General features: G+C 39.2%; 1 protein-coding gene and 1 long non-coding RNA gene across 2 annotated transcripts; one reads left to right on the forward strand and one right to left on the reverse strand.

Moving 5' to 3' along the window:
• Positions 1–5,547: 5,547 nt before the first annotated feature.
• pou2af1 (POU class 2 homeobox associating factor 1) lies at positions 5,548–19,958 on the reverse strand. Its single transcript, XM_032509981.1, has 5 exons — positions 19,712–19,958; positions 13,262–13,389; positions 8,202–8,238; positions 7,798–8,087; positions 5,548–7,177 (listed from the first exon to the last, which is right to left on the reverse strand). Exons 1-5 carry the CDS (start codon positions 19,725–19,727, stop codon positions 6,746–6,748), a joined length of 903 nt encoding a protein of 300 aa, XP_032365872.1. The 5' UTR covers positions 19,728–19,958; the 3' UTR covers positions 5,548–6,745.
• LOC116683742 (uncharacterized) lies at positions 8,397–21,576 on the forward strand. Its single transcript, XR_004330695.1, has 3 exons — positions 8,397–8,479; positions 10,380–10,384; positions 21,565–21,576. It is a non-coding gene; the product is annotated as an uncharacterized LOC116683742 (long non-coding RNA).
• Positions 21,577–23,237: the final 1,661 nt, after the last annotated feature.

Below are 23,237 nucleotides of genomic sequence, written 5' to 3' on the forward strand. Positions count from 1 at the left end.
TTCAGCATTCAGACATTTTTTTTCTTGGGAATTTTAGATGAACATCTGTAGGAGCTGTGTGTGTGTGTGTGTGTGTGTGTGTGTGTGTGTGTGTGTGTGTGTGTGTGTGTGTGTGTGTGTGTGTGTGTGTGTGTGTGTGTGTGTGTGTGTGTGTGTGTGTGTGTGTTTGTGTCTGCGCATGTGTGTGTCTGTGTGTTTGTGTGTGTGTGTGTGTAAAGTAATGTAAAGCCGTGAATGAGATCCAACCCAGACAACTTGTTGCTAAAATGTAGAAAGCTTCGTAAAGCAGAAAAATGTTAGAAAAGGTCAAGTTTGATGCCTGACTTTTAAACCAACATGGATGAAAATGCCTAAAAGTGCTATGGAGAAATCTCCATCACCCTATGACAATTGATTAAACTCCACCTGGTGACAAAGACTACCGGTATGTGTTGATAGTTTTAAAAAAGCTGGCAAGCAGTCTTTGAGTTTGGATTGTTTTGTCAAACTGTTAGAAAATGCTGCAAGATCACATGTTTTACTAGAGCCAGCATTTAGTAGCTCATGCAGACTTAAGGGGGGGGTGAAGTCCTTGTGCAAGACACTTAAGCTCTAGTTGCTCCAGAGGCGTGAGACCTCTGACACATATTGCAGTTGTAAGTCACTTTGGATATAAGCGTCAGCTAAATGACATGTAATGGAAATTAATGGAATGTAAGTGTTAGGCATTTTGGTGAAGCACTCTCATAACTCCCTACTGTTACACACTCACAACTGCCCCCTGTGAAACACCTGCAAATGGAAACTGGAATTAAAAGTTGTGTCATGTGTGCATGAATTGGCGAATGAGAGGAACATTTTAAAGCACTTTGTCCGGTGAGGTTAAAAGGTGACACTATCAAAACACTTTTCAAACAAAGTTCATGTTAAAAACTGACCATTGAAAAATGTGACATTACAAATTTCGAAATTTGTTTGCGTAGAAGTCCCACTCAAAGTCCTTTTCATTGCACAATTTGGACAGTTGAGAGGACGATGGCTCATGACAAAGGCTCCAGCTGTATCACTGTACTCACAGAGCACAATACATGTACTATACACTCCGTGAGTTGTGCTGAAGCTCCTAATCATACTGGATCTTGTAGTACTTTATGAGACTCCTTTGAAGTTTTATGATCAGATTCATTGAATCAAAACCTTTGTGTAAAGTCAAAGTGCTGCCTTTGTCCTTGCTGCTTGACTATTCATGCTTGACCATTCGACCCCTAAAATGGGTGCCAGGTGAGAACAATCCTCCGATTGATCGGATACATGTGAAACATTAGACTTTGGCATCCTAAATAAAATGTTATCAGTCGGGAAGAAAAGGTGAATGGTGAATAGCGTAAATACTATCACTCTGAATTTCGTAACAACTGATAAGTGAGTCCGTCACCTGTGTGTATTCCTATCAGAGGGTGTTTCTTTATTTAGTCAATCAAGGGCTGTTTACATTCATTTGTGTTTCCTCCACAAAATCCAAACACACACCCAGGCATGATAACGGAGACTCACTTTGCAGCCGCACAGCGAAAGTGACAGGAAAGCCCTATTTACTCATTAAACACAAGGAAAGTGGAGGGTGAACAAACCTGATGTGAGATAGGACTGTTTCTATTTATGAAGTAGGTTAGTCAACACTATTAAAGTCATACTATTCATTTACATAAATGCCTGCAAAAAGAACCATTAACTGATTTAAACTGATTTCAGTTCATCAAAACTCTTTTGTTTTTTTCTGTTTGGTGTCTGTCTTTGCAATTAACAGCTCTGTTAAGGAAGTGATGCGTTTTATGTGAATGGGTCATAAATTTACTAGTCAGAAAGCTCCACCTGTTGACAGTTCTATGGAAAGTTTACCTGACATGTCACAATATACATTAGTCTAAATAACATCAGTGGAAAATAATCATTAAACCCTTTATCACAACATTCCTGGTATCAACAATCTACCTGTATTGCCCCCTTATTAGAAAACTGTAGATATCTTCCAGGCCGACATGTGAGAACAGTTGAAAAAATTACAAAATGTGAGAAAGTAATAACATGCGGGCTCCTTTAAACCTCCTCCCGTTTTTATTTGTGGCCTGCTATCTTGATGTGTGGCGTCGTGGACGGTTTAAGGAATAACCTTCACAGTTCATGTTTTCTCTCAGAGGCGAAGAACAGGCCTCGACATGACCGCACCGGGTCCAGCACCACTTCTGACGTTGATGTTGGGCAAAACGCAGATGAAGACCAAGATAAACCAAATGTACAAATAGCAAATACAATGATAGCTGATGATTGGCATAGTTGTATGAGACAAGCAGGATTTTGTACACCCTGTAGGCTTTTGGGAAACCCTTTGGAATGCTGTTTACTTTTTTCAAAATTGCTCACCTACAAACACCTGCCTTCGAGCACATCTCAAGGTCACTTGTTATTCACTTGTTTAAATGGGGATTATGTGCATGTACCGGCCAAGAAACAGGCCAGCACATGGCACCCTGTAAAACAGGGAATTGCCTTTTTAACGGTTCAGTTTTTAAACGTATTGAACAAATGACTAGTAAGTGACCTTAAGAGGGTAGCTGTTTCCCCCGTCTTTATGCTACGCTAAGCTAAGCTAAATAACTGCTGGGTGTTGTATTGAACAGACAGACATGGGTGTGATATATTAACCTTCTAAACTAGCTGTTGTCAACAAAGTCACTAGGCACCTTTCCTAACATCCAAATTATTCTTTTAAGTAAAACAAAACAAAAATGTTTGCATACTCAAAGCCAGTTTGGTGGGGTGGCAAGTATTTGGGTGGCTAATATTGTTGTATGGGATTCCACCCGCCCCCCATCACCTACAACCAGTCAGGTGCTGTTGAAGCGCAAAGAAAGTGTTTGACATGATTTGATAGCCCAGGAGTTCAAATATTAAAAAAACACTTTAGCAACTTAAGAAGGCAAATAGAATTGCGGCGTAGTGTTGACAAGGTGAGTCACAGTGTTTTTCTCCTGAGTCACTGCTATAAATTTGATTTCTATGGCAACCTGACACAGTTCTCAGGTTTCAGACTTTAATTAATTAAGATGCACAGCACAATAAGGTCTGGATTACCGTTACTGGGCAAAGCAGACAAAAGGCCCCAACCCCCAAAAGCTGGTGTACTGCATGGCAATTGGTCACACTTTTGATAAAGTTTGGAATGGAAATATGCACTACTTAAACAAAACCAATTTCATTCCTACGACGGCAGTCATCATCCGCCCTAATCTGCCTCTGCTTGCAAGTAATCATTGCCTTTGGTGGTTGGGTTGATTAGATTTAGTCACGAAGAGAATGCACAATTAGGCTATTTTTACAGGATTCCTTTGGACAATCGGCAAAAAGAATTGCAAAACGTGCTTTTACACCAAAAAGCGTTTCCGTGTGGATGGCCCATAAGACTGATCAGGGCTAGTGTAAGAATATCATGGCAGGACAATCAAAGGCAGATTAGGGCGGGGCATACCCACACCATCTTAGGAAAAGAAATATCCCTTCCCTCAACAAGACACAGATGATGGTCCTCACATGTTTAGACCCTTTTTAGCCCTTTAGCTTTAAGACTAAATTCATTATTTCAGGTGGCACATATTTCCATCCTGTAACAATTATCATCCAGCAAACCTAATAACAATGATATGACATTTCAGCAGAGAGAGAGAGAGACAGACAGACAGAGACAGAGACAGAGACAGAGACAGAGACAGAGACAGAGACAGAGACAGACAGGGACAGAGACAGAGAGGGAGGAATGGGGGGTTGACATGGACCCCAAAGTGTTTTTGCCCCAGGACCCTCCAAATCTGAGATTGAAAGTTAATTATTCCCATATCAGAACTTTCAATCAAATTACGTAGTCTTCCTCAGCAAATGGAGTTTGCGATGGAATTGAAAGATCTGATTATCCATAGTGAACATTCACAAATTTATTTTTCCTCAGAAGCACTTTACAATTATTGACAATGTTCTCTTCAACATGAATTGCCTGTTTCATTCAAAAGATGCGTATTGGATCAAAAAGATTGCAGTTAAATTCTCAATCAACCTTTCTTTGGGGTTGGTTTGTAACTATAAATGTTGAAGCCATTTTGTATGTGACTTATTAACATGCAGTTGTTATAAACCCTGTGTAAAGGGAGACTTTATTATAAAGACTAAGATGTAAGCTTGTAATAGCAGCAATGAACATGAAAGGACTCCAAATTGGGGCGTATTTGTGAAATATGTTTTCTCAGCCTCAGTGGGGTGCCAGTTATCTGAGACCCTGGGGCACAACCTTTCTATGAGAAGCCCTGGCGAGGGCTCCACGTTTCCCACCCCTGCATGCTATCAAAGGTGCTGTGCAGGCATGTTTCTGCAATGCCTCTTGGCCTAAAGTTGAAGTGCTTTAAAGGTCTCGGAGTCTCTGTGAGCAACACATGTGGCTCTCGTCAGACAAGGAAGTTCTGACTCTGCATTGGGGATGAAATACACGTCAAGTAAAGTCTAATGCGCTGACAGACTGGACTGAGAAGTGTCACACATGACAATACCTTTCCAAAGTGTTCATCTACCATGGAGCTGCTGAAACCAGTGGTGGAATGTAACTATGTGCATTTACTCAATCACTGTACTTAAGAACACATTTAGGTACTTGTACTTTACTTGAATATTTACTTTTCATGCCACTTTCTACTTCTATTGCCCTACATTTCAGAGGGAAACAGTCTACTTTTTACTCTACTACATTAATCTGACAGCTTTTATTATTTATTTAGATCCCTAGTTACTTTACAAATGAATATTGTTTGCATATAAAACACAGGTAGTGTATAAAATACAATGTTTTATATATACAGTTTGCTACAGCTGACATGATTCGCTGATTAAAGACTTGATTAAACATCAGAACGGTTTTGATAATTTCCAGTTTCTAAAATAAAAAGATTTTTTTCTGCATTAACAACTTTTACTTTTTATACTTGAAGTACATTTTCCTGATGATACTTAGACACTTTTACTTGAGTAACAGAGTATTTTTAAAGTTTGGTATTAGAACCTTTTTGCTTAAGCAAAGGGCCTCTTCCACCATTGGCTGAAACACCCTGGGACATGTGACTATGAGCCCTGTCAGTGAAGCAGCAGAGGACCAACTGCCCCTTTCTTTAATCCACTTTAAAAACAACACATGCTGACTTCATGAGTCATCAGACAAATCATTTGTCAAGAATGAAAGAGACTGGATAAATGATAAAGGTTGCATTTAAAAAAGTGTACACGAGCAACTGTGAGGATTGTTTTAAAGACACATACTACCACGTTGTCACATTCATACAAGCACATAGCGTAAAAAAAAAAAACTTGATCTTGTCAGCCGAAACCTCTGAATGCCTTTATGTTTAGTTTATTTAGTTACAGTTATTCATGCTAATATAACAAAATAACAAGAAATAATAATAAGAAACCTGAACTGTTGGAATAATACAACCCTCTTACACATGAAAATGATATGCTGTCTCTGTGTCACTGTATCTCTTTTCTTTATTTTTTATTTGTTTTACCTGTTGGTGCCCATTTGGAGTGTCAACCACACTCCAAGCAATTGTTTAGTTTTCACATTCGTGAATTCGGCAAAAAAAAACACAGAGCCATAGCTAACTTCTCTTAACATGTTCCCACCTTGTTTTGTCCACTGTGATACGATCTCTGGTGTTTTTAAGGAATGAGATTCAACAAAGGAGTTGCAGCCCCTTTCACAATGACAGTTTCCCCTCGGGGAAACCCCTGAGACTCAGAGGCCTTCCCTGCCAAGTGCAAGCAGAAGTATTGGGACAAAATCATCCTACAGTACAATGTAAGATGGTACAAAGCACTCCAAATGTATTTAAAATAGTATGGTAATAGTAATTTAGTTTGAACCACAACCTGAAAAAAAGGTTAATTTGGCCAGAAACAGTTCCTGAAGTTTAAAGTAGCGTCAGGCAGGTAAGCGTATTGGCGTTGTTTGCTTTGGTTTCTCATTATTTATTTGTCTTAAGTAACTGTTCTTTCTTGTATCTGCAGTAGCATAAATCTTCAGTCTTATCACGTGACATGAAGATCTTGCCTGATGCAGTTTGAGTTTGAATGAAGTCAGTTTATAGTGGCTCCTGACTCTTGTTAACTGACAGCATTATTTGCAGATTTTATCACTTTGACAAACACCTCAGGAGACGGACAGCACTAAAGGCTTTTCTCAGTAAACTGCGACTGTCTCGGATATAATTTTTCATGACAGACAGCAGTGTCTTTTTCATCCTGTTTTTCAATGCCAGACTTTGCTGCAAAAAGGAAACAGTTGCATGAATACAAGTCATTTACAGCTCAAGAAAAGCATCACACACCCATTTAAAAACAGTCTTAAACAGCCAAACGCTCTGAAGCTCTGAAATTTAGCCCCCTTATTGAGCTTTAGTGGTGCATATTCCTAAACAAATTTGTATTTATGAATGAATTGGAAATGAAAAATCTTGGTGTAAATGCCTGGGATTTGGGGGGGGGGTTAGCAAATTTCCCATGGTTATTTATTCAGCGTCAATCTCAGCAATTACTTTAGTGAATACAGCTATCTGAATCAATAAAAATTATAGCCGCAGTAGCCAAATTAAGTTATAATTAGGCCAAATTCTCCTTTAATGGTGCTCCGGACAAACAAACAAAATGCTACTCTAGAAGAAAACTCATATTTTCAGACATTTGGAATGAAGAGCGAGCTGCTGTACGAGTCTTTGTCCTCGTCTTCGCTATCACCCTTTTGATCCTCCAGAAGTTTATCCAGGAGGTTTGGAGACTCTGCCTCTGGACTTGGGCTTTGAGACTGGCCTTGCGGCTCATGGTCCACTTGATGTTCTGAATGCTGCGGGAGGTCCAGTATCTGCGGAAGAGGATGACCTCCACCCTGAGCTTCAAGCTGAGGAATCATGGTGGTCAAAGACATGGACAAGGGCATCTGGACCACAGGTGACCCGGGTAGTGCTGCAGAGCCGGGGGCAAACTGGACTCCCTGGCTCGGCATGGTAGATATGGTGGTGATGGGCTGGGCCCAAGGGAGGTAGGTCAACCCTGAGTCTGGGAGCTCCATCTGAGGGAGGGAGCCTGGTGCTGGAGCAACAGGAATGTTCTGAAACAACAACACATGACTAAAATATTGATGTTGATTCCAAAGGAACTTAAACTAGCAAAGACACAAACATTTGGTCAAAACTATAATTGCCTGTCTTGTTTAGATTGACACTGTTTTAGAGACTGAGGTTTTTGAATTGAAATATGCTTTCAACAGGCCAATCAGATCCTTTAGGTCAGCGACCCAGGACCGGTCCATGCACCGACCAATCCTCCTGGTCTACACCCGCACCCATACTACTGGTCTGTGTGACCCCTACAGTAGATGGTTAAAGATGGTCAGTGGGTTTGGAGAAGTGAAACTCAACCTCCACTCCATATGTATCTTGTTATATGTTAAGAAGAAGAAGATGAAGAAGAAGACACTTCAATCCCGCAAGGGAAAACTACATTTACCCACTTAGTGTAGGTTTGAAAGGTGGGTGTTAAAAGCTGAGAACAGCAGCTGATTTATGTCAGTATCCAATGCACTGCAATGATGACAACATTTGAAGGGTTCCCAGGGTTCTTTTTCTTTCTTATCCCTCTAGAGATTTAGTCAGTGCATTTTTACAAAGTCTCACCAGGTAAAACTTTTGAGCTAACTTTTGTTCCAATGCAGAGGTTTATCCTACTCACCCCAAAGTTGGTGAGCAATGGTGTGTGTGTGTAGGTCAGCATGGTGTAGCTGGGACAAAGAGTCTGCATGAATACATCAGCAGTGAGGGTGGGGGTGGCTGGGTAAGCCAGAGTCTGAGCTGAAAGGTCCTGCTGGTAGTCAGATGAGGACCAGGGTGTCACAGCAGCCTGCTGGCCAGCACTGGTGGTAGATGGGACCGATCTCCATCCTGCACACTGTAGCCCTCCATCACTGACTGCAGTCAACGGCTCGGCTGGGGAGCCGCCGGCAACATCAGAGCCAAACATGCCTGATTTTGGACGAGAAGTCTGAGTGTGAGTCTTCAAAGACAGGCAGAGACAGATGCTTTACTTACCAGAATCAATTTGTGTCAGGTAACTCTCAGATCCAGCTGAACATGTACCTTGTGTGTATGACTGGTTGTCATGCGTGACCACATCCTAAAAACAAACAGATAAAAGAGGTAGTTGAGCATGTCATTAATTTTCAGTAGAACCATAACCACATGTTGCTGCTATAGAACTTGTCTACACTCCATGTTGACATGTAAATATGCAGTATTTACACTTGTACTGATCAACTCCAGGTGTAAGCAGCAGCTGAATTGAGATTATACTTGAAGTGTGTTTGTGTGTGTTAGAGAATTTGTTAGTGTATTCGCATGCTGGTACGGTCTTGAAGGTACGGTCTTGAAGGATTTTGCACGAGACAAACGTCTTGTGCAAAACCCAATGTAACTGTACAACTTATTTAGTGCTACTGCATCAACATTAATTTATGTTTCCTATTGAAAATTTATATTTTTAAATACATATCTGTGGTCCACAAGATTATACATGTGGACTTTTACAGACAGAAAACAATGGATAAATGTCTTCCACAAGCCATCATTTACTGAAGAGGCTCCAAACTGCAATTTAGTAATTGATCCTAAGTGAATATGATATTCCCAGAAGGCACAACGGAAATCGTTGTCTTACATTGAAATAGCTTGTTCAAAGAGAGAGAGGGTGGAGTCCGGCTGCACCCACAGATGAAGGTAGATTAGGAAGGCTATCAACAATTCTCAGAACGTACAAAGGTCTTACAAGTAGTGTAATTTCTAAAAAAAAAAAAAGCTGTCAAAACCGCTTGAAGAATAGGTTCACATTTTGTAAGTCTTAAAGGAGCAGTGTGTGGGATCTAGGGTGTTGTATTGGCAAAAATGGAATAAGGTTTAAATAATTATGATTTCATTATTGTATAATCACAAGAAACTAAGAATCATGTTTTTGTTAGCTTAGAGTGTTCCCTTTATATTTAAATAGGGAGTGGGTCCTTTTCCAAGGCCCCACCATCTTTCTTCATTAGCCCAGAACGGACACTGACTTTAGAGAGGGCTATTACTCATGTTACCTGAAGGCACTGTCAACCCAAATTTAGTTGTAATTACACTTTTAAGCGATCTCTACTTATTCTTTCATGTTTTGTTGAAAACCATGTTGATTACTCAATCACATTAGTTGTAATAATCATCTTAAGAATGCAGCGCACAGATCTTATTAAGCAAAGAAGAAGCGATGCAAAGGCTCACGGAAAAAATTGTATAGGTTCTAAACGGTTAATCTCCTAGTTAAAGTGTGTTTTAATAATGTTCTGTTAATGTTTGGGTGTGCATTATGTGCTAGTAGCCAAGGAGGACACGGAGTATTAAATAAAAATGATGGATTCTTCAGAAAAGGTTATTATCTTGACTCGATTTTCTGTGTGCAACACCTGTTTCTGAACATAGCCATACTGAGAAATATAGAGTGTTTTATGGAGCTGATAGTCCTAATTGGCTTTGTATCTATTGTATCATTTGGCTTTGGCGGTAATGTAATGGACGTTCATTAATATAAATAAGTTATGCGCTAAAGCTTGAACTTAACTTATTTTAGACAACATGACTCCAGAAATAAATAATTTATGGTACTAATGATTTTTAGTATTGACTGCTAAAGTAAACTTGATTTGTCTACTGCATCAAGTTAGTGCTCTGTGTTAATACAACTTTACCTGTTAAGTTTCATCTTGTGTAAAAATGTATTTAAGGCAACGGGTTTACACGCAAATTTCAAGTGAGGTCAACTAAATCGGGAAAACAGTGTAGGTTCTACTACAAGCTTGGAAAGAGAGGGGTGAGCAGAGGGGTATTCAGTTGGTTGCAATCTGCAACCTCACTGCTAGATGCCACTAAATCCTACGTAATGCTCCTTTAACACAATGCTGGCATGCCCATATAAACATTGAAAGTGTTACTGGTCGTTATTTGTCATGAGGCCTCAGCAGTTCTTTAGTTCAATACGTCCTGGTATTTTTGTGGGTCCTTCTCAAATGAGGGTCCTGAACATTCAGCTTGAGAGGAGTAACACTTCATTTGTATCCACCTGTCTGCAGCCAGCAGGCAGGGCATGCTCACAGGCAGAAGGTTATGTGCTGTCAGTTGCCTGAAATATTGCAGAAATGCTGAGGATAGTGTTACAACTTTGACAGTAGGTGGAGAGTTCAAGCACTGTCATGACACCAAACACCTTTGATGACACAACTCTTTAGTGCTGAGGGTTTGTAGGACTTGAAAAATCAATCAAGAAAAATTAAAGAAGAATTCTGGCAATTGTTTACATTAGCAGCAGTATAGCAAATTTATATGAGCTTCCACTGAGCTATAACGGCAGTTGCCGGGACAAGTTTTAGAGTGCCTTTGTGCCTCTTAAGAGACATAAAATAAAAATGAAATGTCTGTGCAACATGAACAGGGCCCTTATGTGACAACAAGATGCGTTTCAACTCAGACATTGTTTTAACTCACCTATCCCTGTCTCGATCCTGTCGGTAGCTGCTAGCTTCATCTTGACAACTGGCCTTTTAACTCAGTGGAAGGTCGTACACATAGCTGCAGCTACTCCGTGTTTCCTGCACTAATTCCGGTCAGGGTTTTTTCAATCACAAGTACTCGCATATTTATGAGGGGATTCTCCTTTAACAAGCATAAACCATACAACCTATTACTGAGGTTAGGATCAGTTTTGACATCAATAAATCTAATTATGTAAGGAATGTGCTGACTGGCCGTGTTCGACTGGAAACAGAGTGAGGCACTATGACGATTACAAGGATCTCAATCCAAAGCTCTGTTTCCAAACCAGGGATCTTCAACAGGATGCCCGGGACCACTAGTGGGTCCTCAGAGTCAATGCAAATAATTGTTAAGTTTTTAAAGTTTTTTTCAGAAATTAAAAAGTCTTAAAATAAATCCAATATATTGTTAGCAAATATACATCCCCACTGCTTATTGGTCTATAGGTAAGGTGGTCACTAAGGCCATCCACATTCACATTAATCCTAAGGATTCACTGTGCCACATGTATGTTTAACATTAAAACATAGTTTATAAAACAGTGCCAACAATTATTAAGCCATCTCTCTTTCAGTTAAGGGGCCTTTTGCTTAAAAAACGTTGAAGACACCTGCTCTGAACAATGATCCCTTGTACACAATGCCAGCCTGCTTCCCTTTACATTAGGCTCTTCTACAAACAAAACAAAATAGCCTGTCCTCTGATTTAAAGTAGGAAACTGTCAGACATTAAAGGGGCAGTTCACCCCAGACAGTGGGAGATTATTTTGAGATATCTGCTGGTCAGCACTTTCAAGGATAACTAATTAACTCATTACAGGCTGATTTTTATCTGTACAAATTCTTGAAGTGATAAAACAACAAGCTGTGTTGTTATGTTTTTTCTTTAGGTTGCAAGGCCACCAGCACAAACTCCTGGAATTTACTGGGCCCTGTCAAAGAAATAGTTTAAGCACGTCAAACCTTGTAAAACTGCCACGTTTATAGGGTAAACATCACTTTTTCTTGATAAGAAAAGCGGCCAGACGTAGCTCCAAAATTGATGTACTGTATGTAAGTGTTCCTTTACAGTAACATGGCAGGATGAACTTGAAACACAGTGTTCCAGTGGTCGACAACATTGGATTGATTGATTTAAAATTGGAGTAAACTGAAGTTAAAGCACCCTTGAATGATATACTATGTGAGTTTGAAAAGCAATTTTCACATTACAGTGAAAGATAAGTATTACACTTAGTTTTGTGTGTGTGTGTGTGTGTGTGTGTGTGTGTGTGTGTGTGTGTGTGTGTGTGTGTGTGTGTGTGTGTGTGTGTGTGTGTGTGTGTGTGTGTGTGTGTGTGTGTGTGTGTGTGTGTGTGTGTGTGTGTGTGTGTGTTTGTGTGTGTGTTTTTGCCTTCTCCCTCTCTGGTAAGCGTAATACATAGCAAGTGGGAGGGCTTTTGACAAGGTTGCAAGTAATTTTGCATAGGGCTGTGTGCCCAGCCCTGTAGCCATGCAGGGAATGGCTTTAACTGTCATGGAAAACACCTGGATTATAAAAGGACAAGCTCCTCTGGCTCTAGGATAGGCCTTGGGTCCTGACTGCTCAAATGATGGCCCCGTGGGGCCTTTTCTTTCAGTTCTTGAGAATGACATCTATAATTTGTTCAATATTGTTCCAGTTGAAAAATTACCCCCAGAGAGCAAACTAGATCTGCTGTCCTGCTCCAGAAGCCCCGATTATAACAACCAGCATTATACATCTGGATGTTCAGCCCATGTGCATGTCTTTTTACCTCTGCAGCAACCTCCCTGCTGCAGATACATACTGACGGTGCCAGGTCTCAGCGCTTATTTCCACTCAAGGACGTCTTCAGCTGGCACTGGCACAGGCAACGTTTAACTAGAACTGTTTAGGTAATGAAAGAGGAAAGACAAGCCAAGGCCAAATTAGATTGATTTCACGTTTGATGTTCATGTTGTCATGTTGATGAATGGAGTTCATCGACAGTTTTGCTGAGGAAAGAATGTCAGCCTGGAGATTCATGGTGATACATCATCACAACGCAATTAAGCACGCATTATTAGAAATGCAACGTGTCATTTAGAAATGATTTAGAACATCAAGAAGTGTCATAAATGGAAACTGTTTTATGAGGAGTACACAAACTTAATTTCAGTTCAATTATAAACCTAGCTGTCACTGTCAGAGATGACAAGAAATGTTCATGTGTTTTTTTTAAGACATCTATCTAAAAGTAATTCAATTCCTTTTGATTTCATAGACTGTAAATTTGTAGTATATTTTCAGTATTTGAAAATCCTACAAAACAATCATTGCTCCATACTGTAACTGAAATCCTATTCTTATTTGTTTAATGACTAATGATGCAGTAATAAAGGGACAGTTCAGGGGAGGATGTGGTAGGTTATTTGCAAAGGATTTTTGGGAAGGACTTTTCCCTGGAAAGGGTGGAGGGCTCAACATGTTTTCCCAAAACATGTCTTGTTATGTTAAAAATGTATCAGTATGTAAAGGTATTCTGAAGAATATAGATAAAATGCATCATGAACAGTAAATGCATGTTATTATCATGGTTTCCTTACCGCAGAAGGGGGCGCCGTCTTGATGCAGTGCGGTTCCAGACTTCTCTTCCTCCTCAGCAGCTCCTTGACCGGGTCCCTGACTCGAACCCCTTGGTACGGTCTGGACCTGGTCAGCGCTGATGGTGACGCTAGAGACATCAAAGAGACATTTACTGGTAATGATCTGCTCTATATTGGCCTGCAAATTGAAACAGAAACTGACAACATGTGAAATAACACGGGCCTCTCACTTTAGGTTAGGTAATTAACTGATTAACATATACGATTGCTAGGGCTATATGAACTGCTATCCTTTTTAAGCTCTATCACTACAATGAGAAAAAAAAAACTATGGAAACACCCTCCCATCTGTTGTATATTAACAAACTGTGAGAAATTATGTTCTGTTACGTTGTGCTGTCGTGATGTGGTTTACAATGTTTCAAATGCATCACGAAAGTCTAAGTGAAGAAAATTAAAAATCTATCAAGAAAGTCGCACTGCATCCAAAAAAAACATATTGATAATCTTGCATAATAATCATCATACAACAGCCACTCACGCAATTACATTAACTCCATCAATTCAAAACAGCTAAATAATAGAATTAATAAATGTTTAATGGGATAATTTCTTGATTAAAATTTAAATTTGGTCCCATTACCACACAGGCTGCAATCAAGCCCTAGCCATCCTCTATACCCATAATAGTTATTGGAAGCATGGGTAAATTGATTAGGGGCAAACACGATATTTGTGATTTACATAAAACATTGTAATGTTTTTCTAGGTAACAACACAATCATAAAGATTTTCTGTTTATATACCAGAGAAAGTGTAGCAACTCAGAGTAATTTCCTGTGTCACGAATATCATGCGAACATTCAGGCACTAAAATGGCAAAATGAAACTTCCAAACGAGGCTACGCCCTTTTAGAATACAGGGACTGTGTGCGGTTTAAGTAACGGAAAATATTCGCTTGTACACTGGAACTCGTTTGAATATTCATACAACATATGAACATCAGATTTCAGCTGGCACTAGAACCAAATGTTTACACCATTGATTCCCTGCAAGTACAAGCCTGAGAAGAAATGTGACCTGACAGAGTGCCTGGTCTGAAACGTCAGACAATGCCATCAGTCAGTATGGCCAGAGGTTACAAAGTCACTGAGAGTTATGGCATTTTCCTCCGTAGCTCTGCAGCAGTGTGAGCTCTCTGCAAATGGAGGCTGATCTTCGTACATGCACCCCAACGTGTCTCTTGAATTCCAATTAGACTAAACGGCTACAGGTACCTATTTGAGTGGGGAGGGGAAGTATTTGTGTTACAGTTTCTTACTATAGTCGCCATGATTCATGTTTGAATATGGATTGTATCTTCAAATTGTCTATCTGTCATCTGACACCAGAATGCAGTGGTCAGGACAGAATTTGACCTCCGCATCCATCTGCCCAATCTGTCTGTACCTGCCTCAGAGACTAAGCCATAAATAAAACCATGAAGTTATCTGAGAAAGGCTGAAAGATATGTGAAGTTATGCCATGCCACCATGGTTTTCCATCACTCTGACTGTCACCCTCGCCCATCCCACTCTGACTTTTTGAACAGAAAAATGCAGCCCCACAAATTATGTTCAATAGACTTATCTTGTCGGTCGTCCATACATCAATGTTTGTTTACAGCAGTGTCCCCAGATCTACGACACACTAACTCTGTGCTATAATTTAGCTTATGGCACGCAGTATTGAACTAGAAAGGTTAAGTCCTAACAACACCTTAACACCCGTGCTTATGTGGCAGTAAGACATTAATTACATTTACTATTATGTCCTCAGACTTTCCAAGTCCCATTAGAGCCTAACTCAAATTATCTTCATTTATTGTTAATTGCAACAGACAGGAAAGTCTTAGTTTTGTTGCAAACTAGCCTGCAAATGTTGGTACCATGAGCCATGTTTGTACTAAATAATTACATTTTGGAATATCTTTGGAACTATTGTGTGTTTGAGATGTGTTTGTATGTTTTTATTTAGACTGAGACTTAGACTTTGTTTTATTAATCCTTTAGGGATGACTTTAAATTTCCAACAGCAGTTTTCAATAATAATAAAAATAATAAAAACTTTGGCTATAAAAAGACATTTACCATAAATTATCTGTCAAGGGTTAAGTCAAGTGTTCAAGTGTCCAGGTATTTATGGCATTTATGTGAGTCCAGCTAAAGTTGTTTATTTGATCAGCTATTGCATGTTAATATACTAGCCTAAGTAACTATGACTATGATCAATAATTCTAAAACCCCTAAATGTATCTACTTTTTTAGCACTGAGAATAAGCATTTCTTAGCATGCTAATGGTCAAAAAATAGGGCTCTCTGTTTAGACCATTAGCATGCTAATATCTGCTTATTCACACCAAACACAAAACACAGCTGAAGCTGTGGGGGACATTAGTTTTTCATGGCAATCCAACAGTTGTCATGGTAAGCCAATAAAAAACAAAAATGTCAACCTGCTGGTGGCGCTAGAGAAAACGTTGCTGGTGATTGTTATTCATAGAGCCAGGCCGCTAGAATGGCTTAAAATGCATAGTGTAGTAGGATGCATAATGTCTGTGGTAATACATTATGAAGTGTGACACCATTCTTTGGTTCACGTTATTTTAAATTGCACACCCTGTTTTTTAGTACATTATTTGGTACTTGCTAATACTAATTCACAATTTTGTACAAATAGTAGGCCTTTAGTCTTGTTAAAAGTATCTTGGTTTCAACATTAACATCTTATTTGAGATGATTAAAGGAAGGATAAACAGTCTGCACATGTGTTGCCAAAAGACTAATAATGTGTATGCATACTGTTGTGGGCTATGACTATAACGCAGAGACGCAAGCAGCTCCTCCAATGTTGAAATGAAAATAACACAAAACACTTAAAGTGACAGACTAATAAAGGGCAACAAGGCAGTAGTTTGACAGTTCTGTGCTGACAAGCCATCTGCAGGTATGAAGCCCCTCTGGCACTTTAGTTTTTGAAAGATTAACTCTTGTCCTGTTAGTTTATGTCCGTCTGACTGCCATGGAGCGTAGCATCACCTATGGCCTAATTTAAATGTGCCTAGTGCTTGTAATGATTGGTGGTATATCTCTGCCAATAGAAACTGACATAAACAAAATATAGACGTCAAAAAGATTTCTCTTTTGTTGGATTTGGCAACAACCAGTGGCAAATACGTCAAGTGTGATTTCATAATCATCACAAGAGCTGCTTTTGACGCAAAGTGTGCATTGCTGAATGTTAACCTTCACGTTGTCCTTGGGTCAAATTTGACACTTTTTCAGATATTTTTTTTGTTTTTTTTGGCACAAAAAACGGGCCGTCGAAACAAGCACTGAAAATGTAAACTATAAAAACGTCAAAAAAAACTTTGGCATAAATATCAAATAAAAGCACCCACAACATCAAAAAAGTGACAAAAGTGTCGGAAAAAAACGTTAATAACGTTGAAAAAAAGTGACCAAAATTTTTTTTTCATGGTCGACAGTTAGACAACTCAAGGGCTGTTTTACGCTTTCAACTTCATGCTGTAGCTGTGGCCTCATGATCCTTTTGGTCGTCGGGGTTGCGTTGGGGTGTAACGCATTTCTTTGCATCGTGGTGCATTTCACCACCAGAATGCTAGGGGATATGTAGTTTCTGGAGGGTCAATCGCAAAACTCATTTCCAACAAAAGAGAGAGAGACAGTTTATGTTCTGTTAGCAAGCAAACTTTAGCACAACTGCCCACAAAGTAATGCTTGCTGTCGAAGTGCTAATTTCAAAACGCTACTGACATATAGACACTTTAGAAACAGATAACCCCGTCACTGTAACCAAAATATGTCTGAGTTCATTTGCAAAGTTTATGTCAGTGAACTAGCATGTTGCTACTCCCCAGTAGGCTGCTTAAAACACCAACCATCAACACACAGAACGAGTTGACTAATCCCAGTCCTTCAGGGAGGGATGGCCGGGGGTACAGTTAAGCCAGTTGTAAACCTGTACTGATGTACAGATAAGCTGGTACTTGAAATGGTGCTTATTTACCTGTAATGTTTCTTTAAACCTCAACATAGTTGTGTAAAATGGGACTTGACAAGTTGAAATTACAGTTTCTGTTCAAAGCTCTGTACAAACAGAACGACCACTTAGTTACTGTTGCTGCGCCTGTCAAGCTTTCTCTTCGTGCACAGCACATATGCATATCACAATAACGGTGGAAGATTTATTTCTTAAAATGTTCAGCAGTTTATAGAACAATGGATCCGTTTCTCGCCAGCTGAAAATGACGACTGTGGCTAGCAGATTTAACCGACTGTAGCTTGCTAACTAATTGAGCTGCATTAGCTCCAAGACTTGGAATGTAAAAATGATCTGGCAACATACATGATATTCTGCTAAAAGACTAAAGAAAAGCTAAAGCTACCCGGTTCCAGGTAAAATGTCAACATCCACACCAGGTGATGACCCATGTAGAAGAAGTGTAAATAAAGAAACATTGAAGCACTGATCTTGTATTGCAGTATAGAGCTGGTTAGTCCTATAGTAATATAAGTATGATAAGAAAAACAACATCAAAAATAAGATTCTGATATGAGCTGCTCAGCTCATATACTTGCCAAGGCGAAACAGAGGTTTGGTTTGTGCTTTATGGCTTGTATTTTCCAAGAGTTTCACTTTTAACGTTACAAAAGACTGACAACAAATTAATGTTCTTGGCTTTTGGGGAAGAGGTCATCTTTAAAATATACCCTGTCTGGGTAATCACTTGTTGTACAAGATATTCCTTCTTGTCAGTTTACTTGGAATTGGAGAGTGTGTAGCGAGGTTTTCACATCGTGGTTCAAATAAAATACTGACTAACTGCATAGCAGCCGCACAGAAGGGCTGGTGTGCCATCTTGGACATGGACCCTCGTTGAAATGGAAGACCAGCCTTAGTGGTGCTGGTGAGGTCAGGAAGTAAGGTTGTCACATGCCAACACAACACACACAACAGTAACAAAAGATTTGTAAAGATTACTCTCAAGGGACTGAAGGAGTGTGATGAGTGTGATGAGTGTGGTGCTTGTAACAATACGTGACTTGGTTCAGTTCCATACGTCATAAGTCATCATTTAAACTGAAGAGCTGAGTGGAAATGTTATCAAGCAACTCTATATTTTGTTCCCCCTGGTGATGCATTAGGATAAAGCCTAGGGTTGAGAAAGAGGACTTTTCATAACAAGTGTACATTAGCTCTAGAATTTCTTTCACTTGTCACTCAGAAGGTGCTTTATAAAAATTGATTGCTGCTACTGGAGATATTTGGATAGAATATCATAATCTAGCACATTCTATTTGTCTATATTCATTTTGAAAGAACCTTTATTCTGAAAAAAGGTGTTTCCGATATACAGGAAGCGCCATTTCAAAAGCCCAAGGAAACGGATGCTGCAGTATAAATCTTGAACTGAAACTTAAATGAACAGTGGATGTTGTTGTCTTTTGTCTCTCTCTGTTTTTTAACAATTACACATGAACACACACACAGACAGACAAACAATCACCATGGAGCTGACATGGGGACTCAATCAACAAAAAAAGAGGAAGCTCCACAGCTGCGTTTGGAAGCCTGCTGCCATTTTGCATATCAAGATTACAGCCCAATGGCAACACACAGCCAACATCCAAATGAACACCTTCCTCTTTCCAAAAGACTCAGACACAACAGCTTTAATATTGATCCTGACACAGTTTACAACAGGAAACGTTGGCATATTGCTACTGTTCTTTCCACATAAAAACAAAGAAACTTCCAGACTTGCGTCTATGTGTGTATGTCATTTTCTAAATAAGGTGTGTGTGTGTGTTGGGGGGGAGCAACCGAGCACTGGGCACATCCATCTGCAACACTACATTTTACATTTCTTTTCAGCGAACATTCAAATTAATTATTACAATTGGCTAAAAATACAACAAAGGAAAAGTTGACCTTGATCAAATTTGATCTCCTAACAACAACAACCTCAGATCTTCAATATTCAACCAGATTATTATTCTTAATGGACATGGATGAAAAGAAAGAACAATTGCGCTAGATAAAAGTTGCATGTATTGCAAGGCTGTCGTGCTGACTTGCATATTATTATACATAATATTATGTTCATGGTATTTAGTTTACTTGATGTAAGTGACAAGAAATGTAATGTACACACAGGTGAAACCCCTATTTGAACAATTCAGTTTTGGTTTAAAATTTTCTAAAAAATGTTCTGCTGCTCTTTTACCCCCTTCGATGAAATCGAAGCAGAGTTCAAATAATTGTTCAAATCAATAAATTAGTTTTATATAACATCATGGTAATCTGCATCAAGGAGCAAATATTTGCAAGATTTTACAGTTACTGCGTATCATATAGAAAAAACAGCAATTATGTGTTGTACTTACATTTCTCCCAGTGCATACTGCTTATCTGGATTATGTCATATAGTTAAACTGAAGAAAATCAAAGTGGCGGGTGACTGACGTGTTTTATAGTACCCTGAAGCTGGCTTGCTATACCCCTGGGATGTCAGCGCTCACCACAAATCTCCCTCATGCATAAAGTTTCAGTGTTTAAGTTGAATCATGACTACAAGATTTAAAACATTTTAGAAAAGACAAACAAAAAGGCTACGGTATGCAACAAGATGAAACAGAATGAGGATAGCATATTAATGCATCACGGACAAATAAATGACATTACACTAAAAAAAATTGCTGATGCAAATAATGTTTTTGTATGTGTATGGCCAACTTCCTTTCCAGCCTTCCTTATCAAACTAAGTTACGCAGAAGACATTAGAAAAAGCTCTTTTTATACAAAAACAACAGACTGAAAGTTGATACATTTAGATGTACTTTAATCAAATGATTTGTTATGTTTTGTTATGATCTTGACATGTAGACTTTGTGTGCAACTTCCCCAAGTGTTGTTGTTACAGTGAGGCTGCCAGCTTCAGGATCATTGTGCTGAACCAAACCAATCCCTGCGCACACTTAACTGGCAACTTAACTGGTTGTTCAAAGTCAGACGTGCTGCACCAGACTGCTTTGGGGATGGATAAACTGTTGTTCCTCAAGAAATAGCTCTCCCTCAAAACATTTCATCTGAGTGCAGGTTAAAAAGTTGGGCTAAATGCAGTATGTCCTGGACCTACCTCTGCCATTAATACTGACACGAGAACCACATGAAATAGTTCAATACCTTTGCTAGTGTGTTGTAACATGAAGATGACCTGATACTGCTGAGATGAAATAAACTTGCAGTTGGGGCTTGGAGAGTGAATGAGCCCTACAGCCGGATCTTATTGGCTGCCATATCTGGCTGTGGTATTTTGAACCAGATGCTGGCCTGTTTAGGCATGTGAGTAGAGAATTAAACCAGCTTGCAGTGTACGTACTGCATTATCAGAAGATCTTGATAAGAGACAGCAGGTTTAGTTTCAGTCAAATGTCTCAGCTGAAAAAAATAAGGTGAGTCAATATCTTGTTCAAGTTAATGTGCTGGTCAAACAATCACACCACAAGTGTCTAAAGCATAATCCGACAAGTCAAAAACGTATTATTTCCACTGTCTTCTGATTGGCTGATCAGAGATAAGTGTTTTCCAGCTGGCTGGGGTTAGGGATCAGGTTCAGGTTAAGGTTAAGGTAAGGGGGAAGGCATGTGTCAACAATGACAGACTGACAAAACACCTGCTCCCGCTTCATTGGTTCTTGAGGAATCGACTGGAGTTTTAGTGCACTTGCCCTACAGTACTATAAACTCCTAACAACTGCAAAGCTAAGAGCTGTCGTTGATGGTAATGTGACCATGGTTTGAACTCAAACACAGCGTTACAGCCTGTGCTGAAATCATATGAAATGCAAGTATTAAAAGCATTAAGCCAGCTTGCATTTAACCACAGTTGATTTCTCTCAGCCATGGCTAAAATACACAAAAAAACAAGATACATGCAAGTTATATAAGCTGGGGTAAGATTTTACAGTACAATGTGTTGTAAAAACTCATATTTACATGTAGAGTGGATGGCTGTAAAGAGACAACTCACATTTAATTAAAAACATATGTAGTTGTTGTTATTCATTGTTTTAGACAGGAGCAAACTCAATGTCAAAAACGTGTGCTTAGATGGAGTGTAGTTCTGAAACAGCAGGCAGTTGTGCTGTTTCCAGTCATTTCACTGTCATTTCATTGTGCTTCCTCTTTTCGAGACTCGAAAGAGGTTTGTAAGACAGTTAGCCAAGCTAAGATGAAAGGTTTTGCTCAAACAGAAATACGTTGAATTTTACTTCAAAGATTTATTTAAGATTTAGATCACCTACTAAAATTATATTGGGGGTCAGCAAGAATGAGATCTGGAAGACCAACAGCTGACATTATTTGTTAATACTAAGGTTCTCTAAACTTTAGAGAATTGTCAAACGTTTTTTTTCAAACAAAACAGAAACCACAGTTTGATTTTCCGCTCGGCTGCATTTTCCTTCTTTCTGAAGACGTTTGCTCCTCATTTAAAGATTGCAAATAAGTTGATTTTAACATTATTGTCAATGCATATTTCTACATCAAGAGAAACAATAAATGCAATTCAATCTTGGGCTAACGCTGAGCGTGAAACTGGCCTGGGTTGTCTATCGAGCAGGCATGAGGGAAACACCTGCATGTACTTCAAGGTTCACTGACCAGCAACGCATAAAAAACCACAAGCAGAAACTCAGACACGGCTGCATGTTTCAGTGCCTAAATAAAAAATGCCATAATCTTTTATATTAAAAATGTATTTCATTTTGTAGGAATTAAAAAATAAAATATAATAACTTACACCTACTTTGGCAGTGATAAACTGCTGAAATCAGTTGCCTGTGTGTTGTAAATTGCCATTCACAGTCAATGATGATAAGAAAGCAAACAACTTCCATTACAGGGAAAAATTGCATTTCATAAGTTTGGTGCACATTGAAATCATAAAGGTTTGTGTGAGTTACTGCAAATGAGACGTTGGTTAACTACATTCCGAGCGCTGCCCCTCATGCTGTCCTGAACATCATGCTAAGATGCTAAGCAACGTACGACACAGAGCAAAGAAAAATCCCACACTTACATCTTCAAGTCAGTTGTCATGACAGTTCCAACACGTCCATTACTTCACTATGGGACTTGACTTTTGTGTGCTGCTGGACTTTGAATGTGTGCAGTGAGTGATGCAAAGTGTGGTGTAATGTAGATAGCTGATGCAAAGAGGGGAGAGCTCAGGCTTGTGTTCGTTAATGATGAGATATTTACTCAGAGACAATGGTGTTTAAATAAGTGTAGTCTGGATTTTCTTCAGCAGTATGTCAGTCAGAGTGCAGATAGCTGGCCTTTTTCTTTTTTTCTTTTTTTTTAAAGACGAAAAGCTGAGAGAGATATGATATAAGCCACCTGTCAATGAAGGCAACAGTTATTTCTCACTGTAAACTGCAGTTTAGCCTGTGGGCTGGGTTTCAGCACTAACTGTGTCACAATTGCTTACAATATACTTTAACAACTTGGGCTGGCATCTCACTCTCAGCAACCTCCCTACTGACCCAGACAGTGGATTCCTATCTGAGCTTCATGCCAACTACACATGCCCGCGAGACACAGAAGATCCAAAACCCAGTTAATCCTACTACCTGACTTTTACAAAAAAGTGTCTTACCTGTGGATCCCTTTAAATCTATGAATCTATGAATCTATGTTCAACACGTCTGTATTTTACAATAAACTGACTTTCTATTACTAATTATGTAATGACTTGTTTTAAAGAATTTATACGAGATAAAAGACTAAAGGCTTTGCTTAATACTTTTAAAGAGTAAATAAGTCAAGTTAGATAACATCACACTGTACAAAAGGGGAGAAGCGACCTGTATACCACAGTATACACAAATTCCTCCAGAAGGTTCCCAAG

The sequence above is a fragment of the Etheostoma spectabile genome, chromosome 3, assembly GCF_008692095.1.
Source record: "Etheostoma spectabile isolate EspeVRDwgs_2016 chromosome 3, UIUC_Espe_1.0, whole genome shotgun sequence".
In the NCBI taxonomy this organism is placed as follows: domain Eukaryota; kingdom Metazoa; phylum Chordata; class Actinopteri; order Perciformes; family Percidae; genus Etheostoma; species Etheostoma spectabile.

Bases quoted from the DNA above. Each gene is read 5' to 3' on its own strand.
- pou2af1 (XM_032509981.1), bottom strand. The intron at 8,239-13,261 runs GTAAGGAAACCA...GTTTGTTTTTAG, and splicing joins AGACGGCGCCCCCTTCTGCG to GATGTGGTCACGCATGACAA. The intron at 7,178-7,797 runs GTGAGTAGGATA...TTGTTGTTTCAG, and splicing joins CATTGCTCACCAACTTTGGG to AACATTCCTGTTGCTCCAGC.